Source organism: Uloborus diversus, chromosome 2 (genome assembly GCF_026930045.1).
Source record: "Uloborus diversus isolate 005 chromosome 2, Udiv.v.3.1, whole genome shotgun sequence".
NCBI lineage: Eukaryota > Metazoa > Arthropoda > Arachnida > Araneae > Uloboridae > Uloborus > Uloborus diversus.
This window is the reverse complement of record NC_072732.1, coordinates 88,475,545-88,491,270: the sequence shown is the minus strand read 5'-3', so window position 1 is coordinate 88,491,270 and position 15,726 is coordinate 88,475,545. Positions and strand designations below refer to the sequence as shown.

The window sequence follows — 15,726 nt, the reverse complement described above, 5'->3', positions numbered from 1 at the left end:
TCAAGAAAAAAGAATGGTACAATCGCAAAATTGTGCCTAGAAGAAAAGCGACATCCGATATGCAAATGATCTAAGTTTGTTGTCAATGCGTATGAACGTTTATCCTACAGTATCGGTGCAATCGGGAAGAAGGTACTATATAAATCAGTGCATAATTTTATATTCATAAATGCTATGATTATGCCTCGATTGTAGGAGAACCTTAATGAGTGAAGGATATTAGGTAGTTGAGTTAGAAAACGTTTCTCACAGTTAAGAGAGAGACTTGATCATCTGCACGAAAATTGCAGGCTGGCCGACGAACCGTGTTGCTGCCCAGGTTTAAACGTTCAGAGTGTTCCATTAGAAACTGTAAAAGGCATTGAGAAGACATAAAAAGGAGGGAGTGAAGATTTTCATTCATAAAACCAAGACCCCAAGTCACGTGATAGATTTTAAAGCAAAGCATTGGAAGAAATCACGTTTACTTCGCTTGTTTCACGCAAAACGTGCCAATCATTCGTCGTTGTTGAGTTACGTGACTTCTGGTCATTGGGTCGGCTTTTGCTAAGCCAATGATTGGAGTTGCTCCCTCCATTTTAATTCCTGCTTTAAGGTTGGAAGCAGTGGACACGAGATGGTACCCACGTGCGGAAAACCGGGTCTGGAGCAACCAGGAAGACAGAGAGGAAAGAGGATCGAAGGATCGTGCGGCAAGTGCTCGTTGATCCCGCAGTGACTCGCTCCACCTTACATGTGACGCAGGGGTAGCAGTTGCTCTCCAAACCATTTTTAGACGTCTTGCGGAAGTGAATCTCGGTCCACTGGCCATTTTCGTGCTGCCCTTTAACACGAACACATAGGCAACTCTGTCTACAATGGTGACAAGCCAGAGCGATATGGGATGGTCACTGATTGGCAAATGGTGGTGTTCAGTGATGAATTCCGGTACGTTCTGGGGTCAGATCATAACCGCGCATGAGTGTGGAAGCGCCCTGGAGAAAGGTACCACTCCACCCATTCTATCGCACAACACACTGCCCGCACAGATGGCATAATGGTCTGGTGGGCATACCCAATGATAGTCGGTCCACTCTAGTTGTGGTACGAGGAACCTTAACTGGCCAGAGTTGTGTTAATGACATTCTGCAACCACGTGCAGGACCGTTCCTAAATGGGATCCCAGGGGCAATTTTCCAGCAAGATAATGCTCTCTCACATACAGCTAGAGTTGCTCATAACTTCTTACGTCCTCTTCCATGTTACGTCCTACTTTCAGCCTCTTCCATGGGCAGCTAGCTTCCCAAACTTGTCCCCGATAGAATATGTGTGGGATCAGCTGAAATGCCAGATGCCGCCGTGCTACTCTGTGAAAGATTTAGAAGTGGCTGTTCAAAATTTGTGGGTCCGTCTGCCTCAGGACAACATCAGATGTTTAATTTGCTCAATGCCGGACCGTATTGCAGCAAAAGGAGGTCAAACGCGCAGTCGAAGCAGTACTGTATTTATCTCATTTCTTAGCCAATATTTCTTCAATTGTCTAGATTTTGGGATCAAATATATTTCTCACCTGTATTATTTTGTATATTAAATTTCACGTCAGTCCAACGCGCTTCTTGGGGCGCTGTTTTCAATGTTCCTGAGTTTATTTGAAACGATTTATTCGCTTTGAGTTAAACATCAGTATTGGTTTTTTTTTTTTTTTTTTGTTATTAAATATATGTACATATATATTCATTGCCTCAAGTTAGAGCTGTATGAAAAAAACTCCACATGCACATTTCAACTCAAAAACATCAGAACTCCCGGTTTTCTCAGTTAAAATCCCCGGAATTCCGTATTCCCACCGCAAAGTTTGCATCCATGAATAATTCAGTAAAAAAAATGTCCAAATATTTACTACAATTAAAAAAAACTGCCTTTAAACTATAAAATATATATATATATATATATAAACAATGCATCATACAGCGAAAAAAAATTATTTCTAACAACAATATAGTGATAAACCCACCTGGCAAGAGTGACGTTTCGTCCCTTCGTGCATCATTCGGTGCTCTCTCAAAGAGCCCGCGCTGAGAATGGCCCCGCAGATCTCGCACTTGCACTTTCTCTTTTTCCTCCTTTTGGCGTAAGAGTAATTTCTCGGCTTGGGAGGGTCGGTGATGAACTTCTCCGAGCAGACCTCGTAGTAATGTTCGCGAATTGGATCGGCAATTTTCTTCGGAAGTTTCTCCCTCACCTTCCACAACTCCATCTTGGAGTGATCGTTGTAATGCACACCCAGCTCTTCATTTGTTTTGAATCCGACATCACAAACAGCACAAAAGTACCTGAACATTTACAAAATTGTTAGGCTTACACAGTTATTAGGGGTTGGGAAACTGCCATGAGAGCGAGCACCAATTTATATGGGCTTGCTTCTGGCAGAACTCAGGTTCAACTTAGGTCAAACTATTTTTGTTTTTTACTTCCTTTTACGAAGTAAAAGAAGTATTGTATTCGCGAAACAATTTTGACCGAAAAATAGGCCTTAATTTCCATTTTGCTCGCCCCCGAAAAAATGTTGAGTTTTGTTTTTCAACCCGACCACACGTGGATATATGTCTAAAAACGTATAGACACCCGAAACATCCCCCATAACCCAAAAACGTTTATGCCTAGAAAGTTAAAATTTGGTACGTAGACTCCTAGTAAGGTCTAGTTGTGCTCCTCCCCTTTTGGTTGCATTCGGATGTTCCTCATGGGGTCTTTTATACCTTTTTTGGGGAAAATGCAAACTCAAGTGGTGTTATAATTTGACAAACACTTGGCAAAATATCGCCAAGCTTTTGGTCGCCAATTTTTTTCGCCAACTTGGCGTCAAAACAATTTGTGTTTTTTTTGAGCAATCACATTGCTCATTGTTCTCACTTGACTGTTTTTGATGTCCTATGATTTTATCCCCCCCCCCAGCCTCCTTCTGCAGCACCACCGTCGACCGGCCCGGCCTCATGATGCTGCTCCTGTTGCCAAAACCGTCTCCAGGTTGCGTCCATATCCTACACAGGCATGCATGCATACACGTGCCTGCACAGACCATGCATGCCAGACACACACGCGCAAACATACACACATATACACACTCATGCATGCATACAGACGCAAACACACACACACACATAACGTTTTTACTTATGCCTTCACTCAGACACAAACACACATACCCACTTACTCATGCCTGCACACAGACACATACACACACGCGTACATACACACACTAGTGATTACGAAAAACATAATTTGAATTCAAAATGTCAAAATTCAAATTATTATTATTTTTTTCTTTATTTATATATTTTTTTTTTTAATTTGGTTTCATTTGGGCCACTATTGGCGATATTTAGAGAGTTAACCATTGAATGCCATTAAAATGTCCAATATTGAGAAAATTAATCTGTGTAAAAAGTTTTTTTTTTTTTTGCTTCAGTTCGCAACAAACTTGGGGCAAAAATGTTTAAAGTGTTTCTTTGCTTACTACAAGGCACTACTAATATAATTAAATTTTCGTAAAAGGAAGTCATGTGATGCACACATCCTCTCGTTTAATCTGCTTCGCTGACTGTTGAAGAAGATGCTACTGCCGGGCGAAGAATCTTTATACCTATTTTTAAAAATTCACTAAATTCAAATTAGCTTGTACATGAATTTTAATCTTCCTCCCCCTATTCAATAAGAAAATGCGCTAATGGTACTTCCTTTTTTCCTAAAACTCCAACAGTCAATAACTAACGTTTGGGATGCTACTGGAAGAGTATCAAAATCAATTGTTCCGGAACCGTAGTCCACAAGACCTAACATTTTCCAAAGAATATTGTCTCAATCAACAAGTGTTTTTTATAACCATGCTGACAATGCAATATTGTAGATACTTCAACCAATTTCAGCACGTTCTTTTAATACTTAGTCAAAATAATCTTTATTGATACAAACATGGATACCAGTTTGAGGAGTTGAAAAAATGGTTCAGATAAATATTGAAATTTTTACAGAAATATTATAGAACTAGCAAAAATACCCGGCGTTTCCTGGGTCAGTAATAATTATGAGAAAAAATCGTTACTTGCTTTTGTTTTCTGTTTTAAGTGAAAGAATTTAAAACACATCTTTTTGACGTGATTAAAAATCGAGTTTTTTCCTTTCCCATAAAACTAAAATAGCAATAAGTATAAAGAACAAAATAGTATTGATTTAGAAACGAAAGCACTATATTTAAGCATAAATAAATTTCCAAAACAGAAAATTAATCTTCTCATGTTTAAAAAGATTAATCTGTTGATACTTTTTTTTAACATGGAGTCTAAAACCTTCTCTGTATGGCTATTGAAGTACGAAGTTTAAAAAAAAAAATGTAGCCGCGCTCGTAATCCCCTTATACTTGCTTTAGTTATTTTGGGAAATTTCAATCATTGTGGGCTCGTTTTGGGATACCTTCTATGATGCTCCCCCCTTCTTTCCTTTTACTTTGTAAAACGATATGATATTAATTTTTGTTAGAGAGATTATCGCCAGATGCTGAGATACTTTTGGTCACCATAAAATGGCACTAAAGAGTTTCATCCGAAATGTTTCCAAAATAAGTAGTAAAATTTGGCGATTGTTTGAAATTGTGCAAAAAGGAAAATTAATGAAAGTTTTTGTGCTGTTTATGGATTTGCCTAATTTAGTTGCTGGGTTATTTAACACAGTAAAAAAAGTTTTTTAAAGATTCTTTGTTTGGCGATATTTTGTTTACATGGTGAAAGCTGAGAAACATTATGACGTAGTCTTCAGCTTCAAAATCAGCAAAAATTTTGGCAATCTGCTGGATGATTTGATAATGAGTAAGTGTTCAATCAGCATAAATAATAATAAAAACCATTAATTACATTAAAGTTCCGTTTAAATGGAAAATCATCAGCCAAATCATGTATTATTTGCCAATCTTGTGCAAAAATCTTACTTCAAGATTTGACTTGAGAAAAGCCTTGAACAATCACGAAAAGCAAAGAAAGTCAACAATACAACAATTGTCGCTATCGACAGGGAGTTGAGATGATACACTAAATACTGTATTGAGTTGAGGAAAGCCTTCGAACATGGATCTAAAAAGCTCATAACTCGTTTTTTATTCTACTTAGAAATTTCGAATAGGTGCCATCTTCAGCAGAAAAATCAGAGCTTTCGATGGACATATAATGTAAATATGAGCAAGTATTTTTTCATCCGTATATTAGAGAATTTACACGAAAATTGTATTTTATTGCCCCCCCTAAGGGGTTTTGCCCCCCCCCCCCATAACGGGACGAAAACTACCCTATGTGTTATTCTGATGCATAAGCTATATTATTGTCAAGTTTCATCAAAATCCGTACAGTAGTTTTTGCGTGAAAGAGTAACAAACATCCATACATCCAGACAAACTTTCGCATATATAATAGTAGTAAGATATAAACATACTAGCAAAAATACCCGGCGTTGCCTGGGTCAGTAATAATTGTGAGAAACAATCGTTACTTTCATTCATTTTCTATTTTTAACTAAAAGAAAGAAAGCACGACATTTAAGCATATAAAAATTTGAAGAATTTCCAAAATATGAACTAACAAAAACAAAGATCGCTGAAAAAAACGTGCGCTTTATTTATTAAAAAAAATAGTACACACGCACACACACAAAAAGAAGCTCTCTACTATGTTTCCCTAAGTGTTCAAAAAGTAGAGTTTCCGAATATTTAAATGACTTTAAATTCACGTTTGCTCCTGAGAAGCCTTGATTTAAAATTTTCATTATGATTACTTCTAATATTGCTGTTGTTAAGCAACGAATTTTCGTAACAATGGGTTGAATGTTTAATCATTTAATGGGAAAATTACATGATATTTACTGTTTTTCATCATAACGTTTTTAAACTAAGTTTTTTAGGAATAAATTATAGCTTATGTTGCTCCCTGATAATGTAGCTATCTGTGGTGGAAAAATAGTTACAATCTGTCCAGTAGTTTTGAAGTTTACCCCGGACATCCTTACTACAGAAGCAGCCATTTATGTATAAAGATGAGGATACAATTCCTAAGAAAGCAATAACTGTCATGCTTGCTCCAGAGATGCCTTAATTCAAAATTTTCATTTTGATTACTTTTAATATTGCTGTTGTTAGGCAACGAATTTTCGTAACAATGGCTTTAATATTTAATCATTTAATGGGGGAAATTACATGACATTTACTGTTTTTCATCATAACTTTTTAAAACTAAGTTTTCAGGAATAAATTATAGCCTAAGTTACCTCATGATAATGTAACTATCTAAGGTGAAGAAATGGTTAAAATCCGTCTAGTAGTTTTGAAGATTACCCCCGACATACATACACACAGAAGTAGCCATTTATGTATAAAGATAAGATATTTTTAATATGTTAAAAAAATAATAGTAACTATGGCCTTCGTATCAGGATTTCATGCTTTAACCAGGCAATTGCCTTCATTGTTGCAGAAAGTAATGTGGCAATGGACCCTATTCACGGTTTGTCAACGGTCCCTTCAGCTGTTGGTCAGCGGGTATTTTGACCAACTACGCAGTGTTAATAGTGCTGAAAAAAACTCGTTTTATTTAAGGATTACTGTACTTCATACGCATCAGGAACATGCTTTAGGCTTATACAGATTTATGACTGCATGAAAAATGATGAGAAAAGGGAAAAGTAAAAAGAGAATTTGAGTTTTCCCCATGTTTCTAATGAGGAACCAAAGAGGCGTGAAACCATGAAATTACGATTACAAAGAGAATATTTCGTATCAAATGAATCGTTCATCATTCTTTTATAACGTTTCTTAGTTAAAAACTTCCAAAACCTCTCTTTTTTAAACAGAAAGAAGAGTTTATAAGCCGCCTAGAAGCAAGTGTTATTATACGCTGTAGTCCCGGATTTTCGTCTGTTACAGCTCCCACAATACACTGCAGTGACGTTTTATACCCGCAGTGGCGCCAGGTGAATAGAGTCCATTCTTAAGTGAGAAAAAAATGAGAAGAAAAGTACAGAGAAAAACTAACTTATCTTGATGATCAAACATATGGACACGCATAGACAATGCATCCTCAAACTCTGTTCCACAAACATCACACACGGTGCTCGTAGAGGAGTTAGTAGGAAGTGGTTTAGGGAATTCTATTAATTTGTGCATGTCAACATGCTCATAGGAGTGAATACGAAGGAAGAACTCATCATCAAACGTTTCCTGACAAACAGTGCAGACGAAATCTGAAGTCTTCTTTTCGTGTTTCGTAGAAACAGCAGGTAAAGCAGGAGACAAGTCCACGTGTTCAAAGGCATGGACGCGTAGCAGAAATTCGTCGTCAAAAGTTTCGTTGCAAGTACTGCACACGCAGCTTATAGGAGTCTTTTTCAAGCGTGGGATCGAAAATTCTGTACTGGCATTTACATTTTTATGCTCGATCTCGTGAACACGGAGGAAGAATGCGTCATCGAAGGTTTTGTTGCAAACTTTACAGATTGACTTCTGTGCCTCTTTAGTACAAGAAGTCTTTAAATTATGAGAACTTCCTTTTTTATCAAGAACATTAGTAGTGGAATTGGAACTTTTCATCTGTTTTGGGTCAGGAGTAGGATTTCTGGGAGTAAATTCTTCGTCGTCCAAAAAATAATCCAAAAAAGTCATAAATACTTTTGTCATGATAGTTGCCAAATCTTGATGAATTTTTGCATAGAAAATACAATCTGAAAGATAATAAAATAATTGAAACTTGACACATAGAGTAACAAAAAAAAACAGAAGAAATCTTCTCAAATTAATTAAAGAGCAAGTTTTTATGGAGCACATAGAAAAACTAATGAGTAGTAACCAACTAATAATGCTGATTTACCATCAATGACTGATCACTAATTTCGTAGAAAATTTTGCAATTGAAAACTGAGAATACAAATACATCAGGCTTCGCCTAAATTCAGAAGTAGCATGGAAAAAAAAGCAATTTCTTCTTTAATTAATAACAGAGCAAGTTTATACGGAGCACGTACAAAAACAAAGGAGCAATAACCAGCTAATTATAGTAATACCATCAATGACTGATCGCAAATTTCGTTGAAAATTTTGCAATTAAAAACTGATAATGTATGAGGCTTCGCCTAAACTCAGAGGCAAATTTACCAAATCACAAATGTCGCAATTGCGAGATATATCCAAAGGAAAACGGCCCGAAAGACGTCCAGAAGTGCGCGTCACAAAAAATGCCTTACGGGGTAATTAATTCTATGTCGATCAATCACCTTCTTGACCTCATTATTTCCGATTTTAACGAAAATTGGTGGAGGAGGAACATATTTGACAAGATAAGTAATCCTGCCAATTTTTAGAGTTCTACTTTTAAAATTTTACGAAATACAGGGCTGTTAAAAAATTAGTAAAAAAGTACGAAAAAAACGAAAAGTTGTGACATACAAATGACTGTATCTTTTCTTCCTAACTATAGTAGAATAAAAATTCAAAAAACACTGTAAAGTTAACTTTCTATTGATATAAAACATGGCTTTTGTACGACAGGCTTAAGTTTCAAGGTCATTCACCGTGACTTTTGACCTTGAATATCTCAAAACATACTCCTTTAGAATGTCTTCAAAAAGAATCTATTTTATAGCTCCTACACTATTCTTCCACTACACCAAAACTTAGGCTGGGATCGCAATGGCAAGGTACTGAAATAAAATCAGGAATGTTCATATGTTTTACATCGTGGAATTCCATGTGTCAGGTCAGTCACCTTCTTGACCTCCTCACCGTTTCCGAGTTTAATGAAATTTCGTGTGAAGGACACATATGGCACGATAAGTATTCCTGCCAGCTTTCAGAATTCTACCACAAAATGTTTCCGAAATATAGGGCTGTTCAAAACTTAAAAAGTGCGAAATAGGTGGAAAGCTGTGACATGTAAATGACTGTAACTTCTATCCTAATTATAATTACAGTAGAATAAAAATTCAAAAACCATTGCAAAGCTAAAGAATAGAGCTTTCTATTGATATAAAACATGACTTTCTAACCACAGGTTTAAGTTTCAAGGTCATGACCTTGAATACCTTAAAACACGCCCACTTACAATTTCTTCTATATATATATATATATATATATATATATATATATATATATATATATATATATATATATATATATATATATATTATAGCTCCAACACTGTTCTTCCACTTAGACCAAAACATAGGCTGGGATCACAATGGCAAAGTACTGAAAAAAAATCAGGAATGTTTACATATTTTTGTTAGATGTTTTACATCATTTCTGTCCTAATATTATTGCTTCAATTTTTTGGGTGTACTCTTCATAAAGTATGCATATTATGACAAATCGGCAGGTTTCTTAAATAAGAGCTAGAATATGACAGAACTTTTATTTGAAAACCATAGTTTTTATCTGTAATTAGCAACAAATCTTGGAAATAAAAAAACAGCAAGTTTTAGCCCATGTGACAAAGCTTCCCATATTATGGTAGAATCTTGTTTAACAAGCAATGTTAGAAATTCTATCCCAAAATTAATAAAAATATTTTTTAAATCCTTATAATAACTCCCATTAAGTACTCTAGAAATTATTTTAAGGAAAAAAAAGGGCAATTTTCACATGGTACAATATTTAACAGAAAAGCTCATTATAATAATGTAACACCTCAAATCAGATAAAAATCGTCACAAAATCATATTTATTTTTTTCTATTTAATATTCTGAGGTTTTTTTTTTTTTTTTTTCAAGCTCCGTTTGGCTCTTTAAAAAAAAAAAAGATTTTACTGTCAAAAGTTAGGTACTATGCATATTATTTCTCCACATAATCACCTTGACGATTTAGGCATTTGTCGTACCTGTGCACAAGCTTTTCTACACCCTCCTCATAGAACGTGCCGCCAATGATTGAAAGTGATTTTTGTCGGTGTCTTCGAGTTCTGCCCTCTTTAAATTTTCATCACCACTTGCGAACAACACTAGCACTCATTAAGTTGTCTCCATATAGGGGAGATCGGGGCAAGATGACTATGTTAACAATTTTCGTTGTTTATTAATTTATTTTTAAGGATAGTAAAATTATTTTTACATGAGCTGTTACAGTAGTCCTTTGTAGTATTAAATATATTACCATTTTGTTTTTAAGATAAAAATAATGAGGGATATTTTTAGTTTTTCATAACCTTAACAAATCGTCATCTTGTCCCAGTACTGGGGCAAGATGACTTTGACGTTGGGGCAAGATGACAACATTGAAAAAGGTTGGACATAGTTTATGATTTGAATATGTTATTTAGTTTAACAAATGATAACTGTGTTTTTACATCTTACTAAGTATTAAATTAAGCGTAATACATTGCAGCGTAATGTTGAAGTATTAAGTTGTGCAGCTAACAATGGGCACAAATAAAAATGCCATTTTCATAATTGGAACATTCCTCCTGAAACCACTCTTGGCTTTTAGAGCACTGGATCCATTCATCCGTTGGATGGTCACAATATTCCTCTGGACAAGCAGGGCACATAACACCATTCTTTGAAGTTGATGCAACTGGATTGCTTGGCACAAATTGTATAGACTAGGACCTACAGGAACTTAGTTCGAGTTGTTTTTACTCCCTTTTTAGCTTCACGGGATGATTCCCCCCCCCCTTTTTTTAAATAATCTATATTTCTTTCCGTTTTGTTCCTTGTTCTGGCATTCCTCTGTTGGGGTGCTTGTAATAATGTTTGAGCTCAGTTTTCTGCCTTTTCTTTTTTTTTTCTCTCATCGTGTTGCTTTAGGCAATGCATTGAAATCAGAAACACTAACAGGCTTCTTTGGTGCATCGGAATCAGCAATTGCCGTAAATTCTGCTTCGTCTGGAGGGTTTATATGTTGGTTTTCTACTATCAAAGACTGAGTATTAGCACTATTATTCTCTGTTTCATCACCAACGAGTTCGTCATCTTGCCCCACGTTTCGGCCCGTCATCGTGCCCCGGACTGACTGTTTGAACGGATTCGTCTCTATTGCCAAAAAGGATAGCGATTAATTGACATTTATTCATGGTAATAGGTAGTATCTGAACTAAGTTACTCATAAATACTAAAGAAACACGAGAAATCTTATCTGTATCTATAGCAGAGCTTATTTACATATTTACAAAAGTTACATCGTGGCAGCTATAAACAATCAGAGATTCATAACTAACACAAATATGGCGACTTCAGCGTCTCTATACTATTTCTGAGCGAACAGCGTGTAGGAGAACTAGTGGTATCCAGTTGATGCTGTTACCTTCTGGAAAACGAAGAAATGAAGGTATTCGTCATCTTGCTCCGATCTCCCCTACACGATTTATTCTTCGATGCATTTCCACTGCCCTGTTACCTTCTGCTTGCAAGAAACGAATACCACTTCTCAATTCACATTTAGCAGGAGACTCTATAGAGACAGCCATGTTTTCGTGTCTGTAGCTCAACAGGAAAGGGCAGATTTGACTATAAAGTAACTGAGTGTTTGGACAGGAGTACGTGCAGTACATTAGTACGCGGGGGTCATGGTACACTAACGAGGTACGGGGAGAAATACCGTATCTCACGGTGAGCAAGACCCACACATTAAGGGGTAAACACCCAGCTGAGCGGAAGCTCAGTATGGTGACCTTCCCCGGCGCAATAAGCACCAAGCCCGTCCGTAGCACAGACGACTATCGACCGCCGCACTCAGTCCCGCGGAGGGCCCGCTACGCGGACCCCCCGTGAGATGGAACCTAAGGCCCACGGCTAAGAGGTGGGGTGCGTGCGGAGAAAAGTACATTAGTACGCAAACCAGCCACTTGCCACCCATCTGGCTTTCCTACTGTGAAAACGGAGCTTGAAAAAAAAAAAAAAAAAACAACCTACGTATAAAAACAATATCAATTAACACTAGAGGTGGGCAATGTCGTTCTTTTTAACACGCTTTTATTAGCTTCACCTGTATGTATGTATGTATGTCTCTTGTAACGGAATCTTGCAGCTCAAATTTCGCCAACTTCCTGCGATCGGATTCTTTTGAAATTTGGAACGCGACCATCAGACCCGATGACAATGCAATGTTCTATAATCAGATTAATTAATTAACTCTTTTAATTGTGAGTTTTCTCCAATTTTAATCAATATTTTGGCATAAATCCAACAATGAAAAAGGAAAAATTAAAAAAAAAAAAATGCATTAAAAAATACTCGCAAAAATTATTTAAAAATATCTACAAAAACCTTTAATTGTTTTTGCATCAGACAAAATTTGTTCCAATGTTCCAAGGTAATTAGAACATGAAATATAATTGTTTTTAACTAATTTCATGCCAAAATTTAGGTGAGCCTTCAATTGGAAATTCATTGCTGATCAGACCATTGTTGAACAAAACTTTTGTTCAAATGTATCTCAAATTTTCAAAGTAATATAAACATGATTTCCGCAAACATACATCGATGACTCACAGTAACCTCCCGTCGGATTGCCCTTGTCTTAAATTTAAATTATTACTTCGCACTCCTTTTATAAATAATTTCGTCGCCTGATAATTCTCCAACATAAGACTAAAAAACAGAAAAATAATATCATAGTTTAAAAAACTAAAAAAACACGCTTTCGTAGCAAAATGAACTAAAAAGTGAAAAATAATCTTTGCATGATAGTAGTTGACCAATCACTTAATTTTAATGTAATACAAAAAAGCGTGGGGGGCTTCTTATCAGTTGTCTTGAATTTTTTTCTATTTGTTGTCCAAGCAAAAATGTAAATAGACAGCACCCCACGCTTTTTTGTATTACATTAAAATTAAGTGATTGGTCAACTACTATCATCCAAAGATTATTTTTCACTTTTTAGTTCATTTTGCTACGAAAGCGTGTTTTTTTAGTCTTTTAAACTATTATTTTATTAATGATCCGTTCATTAGAGGTTCGTTCATTCTTTTGATCCGTTTATTTAACTCGTTCATTTGAAAGAGTTCGTTCATGAAAAAAAAAAGTTGCAGGTGATTTCGCTGCATGACATACTCACGTACATTCGAAATGTTTCATAAGATCAGTACTATTCTTTGAAGGAAGAATGACTAAAATAATCTAAAACTAAGAAAATATGCCTATGAAAAATGAATCAAAAAAACTTTATTCAGGTTTAGATGATAAATCAATCATAGTTCATTTTGTAAGATATTTCTGAGTTACCGAATGGTAAAATATGTTTTCCATTCCAAACATCGCAGGTTTCATTTCAGCATGTCAAAAATTTAAGTTATTCAATTTTTCCAGCTACAGCACTGTATATATACATACATTACTACCGATAGACCATGTATAACGGGAAAAAGTAACAACAAATATATCGGTACCTCAGTCGGAGTGCCGGATAACTTACTTTTAAATTACTGTAATAAAAAAAAAGCGTGGGGGGGGGGGGGGCTGCCTATTTACATTTTTGCATGGATAACAAGTGAAAGAAATTCAAGACAACTGATAAGAAGCCCCCCACGCTTTTTTTTATTACAGTAAAATTAAGTGTTCGGTCAATTACTTTATATAAGTAGCGGATAGAGGAGAGTTCACCGACAGCAAGCGCATCTGCGCAGGTGCATTGTGAAATTCGGCTGCGCTCCCAGATTCGCTTCTCCATCCCCTAAATAGATAGCCGCCTGTGACCTCATGGCTGCGCCTTTGTGTAATCTTTATAGAAGACTACGGGGGTATTTTCGCGCGTTTTTGAATATTTTCGCGCGTTTTGGACTTAGTCGTTTTTTTCTTATAATCTTTTACGAGGATATTTTCGCGCTCCCCCCCCCCCTGCGTTTTCAGACTTCGTCGCCTTTTTCTCATAATCTTTTACGAGGATTGATTTCGATATTTTGACGCGAATTTTATTTATTTACGAACATGCTGGACTTAAGTAATTTTTCTCACAAACTTTTACGAGGGTATTTTCACGCATTTTGAAGATTTTAGCGCGTTTTGTACTCATTCGTTTTTTTTGCACATTTTTAAACTTTCAATATTTTTCGATTCAATTCATTTTCGTGATTTAGATTATTTCCCCGCCTTGTGAACTTGGAATATTTTTCATGATTTTGATTTATTTTCATGCATTTTAGTACAGTCAAACCTCGCTATCGCGACACCCGGATTTTACGACACTCCGGATGTCACGTCACTTTTTCAAAGTTCCGAACTTATGCCATATAATTTCAATGTTAAGTGGCTCCGGATTTTACGATAGTTTTTTTCGTGCAACTCCGGTTACGACGACGATTCGAGCTGCGCAGACTGGATCAAATGTTTCTTTGCAATCGAAAAATGTGCAGTAACATAATGAAGACATCTGGAAATGTGTGTTGTAGGAACTTCTGACTCTGACTAGAGATTTGACCAGGCATGACACCTCGAGAATGGTGGGGGGCGAGTAGATAAGTTCTGAAAGGTACAGGTTTCAGACTTCGACAAGAGGGACAATAGAAAGGAATTCAAAGCAGGTGGATTGCAATACTGGACGAGGAAAGCAGCAAGAGAAGAGAAAGACCATAGCCACGTTAAGCTGTAGGTGGTCACAACAAACCTCTCCCATGAGAGAAAAAGATATAAGGGGATCCTCATTAGATTGAAAAGGAAAACACAACTCTTAAAGTGTATAAAAAGATTAGAAAGGGAAAGGTGGGGCTTAGCCGTCAAAACCTAATCAAATTGCGGACAAAAGTGAAAAGAGTTTTTGAATTGGTCTCTTTCTTGCTGGTAATTTCGTGGAAGAAGGAGTGTGACAAATGTTATTCAAATAATCAAACATTTTACTGGAAAGTGTTGTAGAATTGAAAAAAAAAAGAAAAGAAAAAAAGAAATAATAATAATAAGTGAAGGGGTTTTTTTTTAAATTAATTTTTGTTATATTCACCAATATTTCAAATTTTCAATAATTAAAGCTAATTAAAAATATAAACAGAATTAATTTCTTCATTAAATCTAATTTTATGGTTAACTAATGTTTAATTATGACTTTTTAAAACTATTTCGGTTATGACGTCGCTCCAGCTTTGACGACACTTTGTTGACAGTCCCAAAGGTGTCGTGATAACGAGGTTCGACTGTATTTGAATATTTTTTGCTTCAAGGCATTAGACTACTTAAGCATCTCTTAATCTTCGATTGTTTTTCGCGATTTTTTAGACTTAGATTATTTTTATGCATTCGATTTTTAACTATGTTCGCATCTTTTATTTATTTACAAGTGTACTCGACTTTATCATTTATCCCGACTTTAACGATTTTCATACATTTAGGAGCTCAATTGTTTTTATGCATATTTACACTTGAAATATATTTTGAACTTTTATTTTTTTCATGCATTTCAAACTTTATCATTTTTCATAACTTTGATTATTTACGCACCTTTCAAACTTCGCAGTTTTTCTTACTTAGTTTATTTTTAATTATTTCGAATTTCATCATTCTTTCAAACATTTTGTACTTTAACGTTTTTTTCCCCGCCACTATGAACTTTGATTATTTTTTTTGCAATTTTTAGATAGATTATTTTCGTGTATATTTCAAACTTTGATTATTTTCAAACATATGAAACTTTATCGTTTTTTAAGATTTTTTTAAAAAACTTTATTATTTTTCCCCGACTTTGTTTTTTTTTTTTTCATGCATTTTTGGATTAGAAATATTTTTCACTTTCATACATT

General features: G+C 35.6%; 1 protein-coding gene across 1 annotated transcript in view; it reads right to left on the bottom strand.

Annotated features, from left to right (window-relative positions):
• Positions 1 to 15,726, bottom strand: part of LOC129235280 (zinc finger protein 728-like) — a 37,509-nt gene that overhangs the window by 2,875 nt on the left and 18,908 nt on the right. Inside the window, exons 2-3 of the mRNA XM_054869000.1 lie at positions 7,050 to 7,734; positions 1,994 to 2,312 (exon numbers count right to left, since the gene is read on the bottom strand). Of these exons, the coding sequence (XP_054724975.1) occupies positions 1,994 to 2,312; positions 7,050 to 7,690 (960 nt within the window). The 5' untranslated portion in view covers positions 7,691 to 7,734. The remainder of the gene's footprint in view (positions 1 to 1,993; positions 2,313 to 7,049; positions 7,735 to 15,726) is intronic.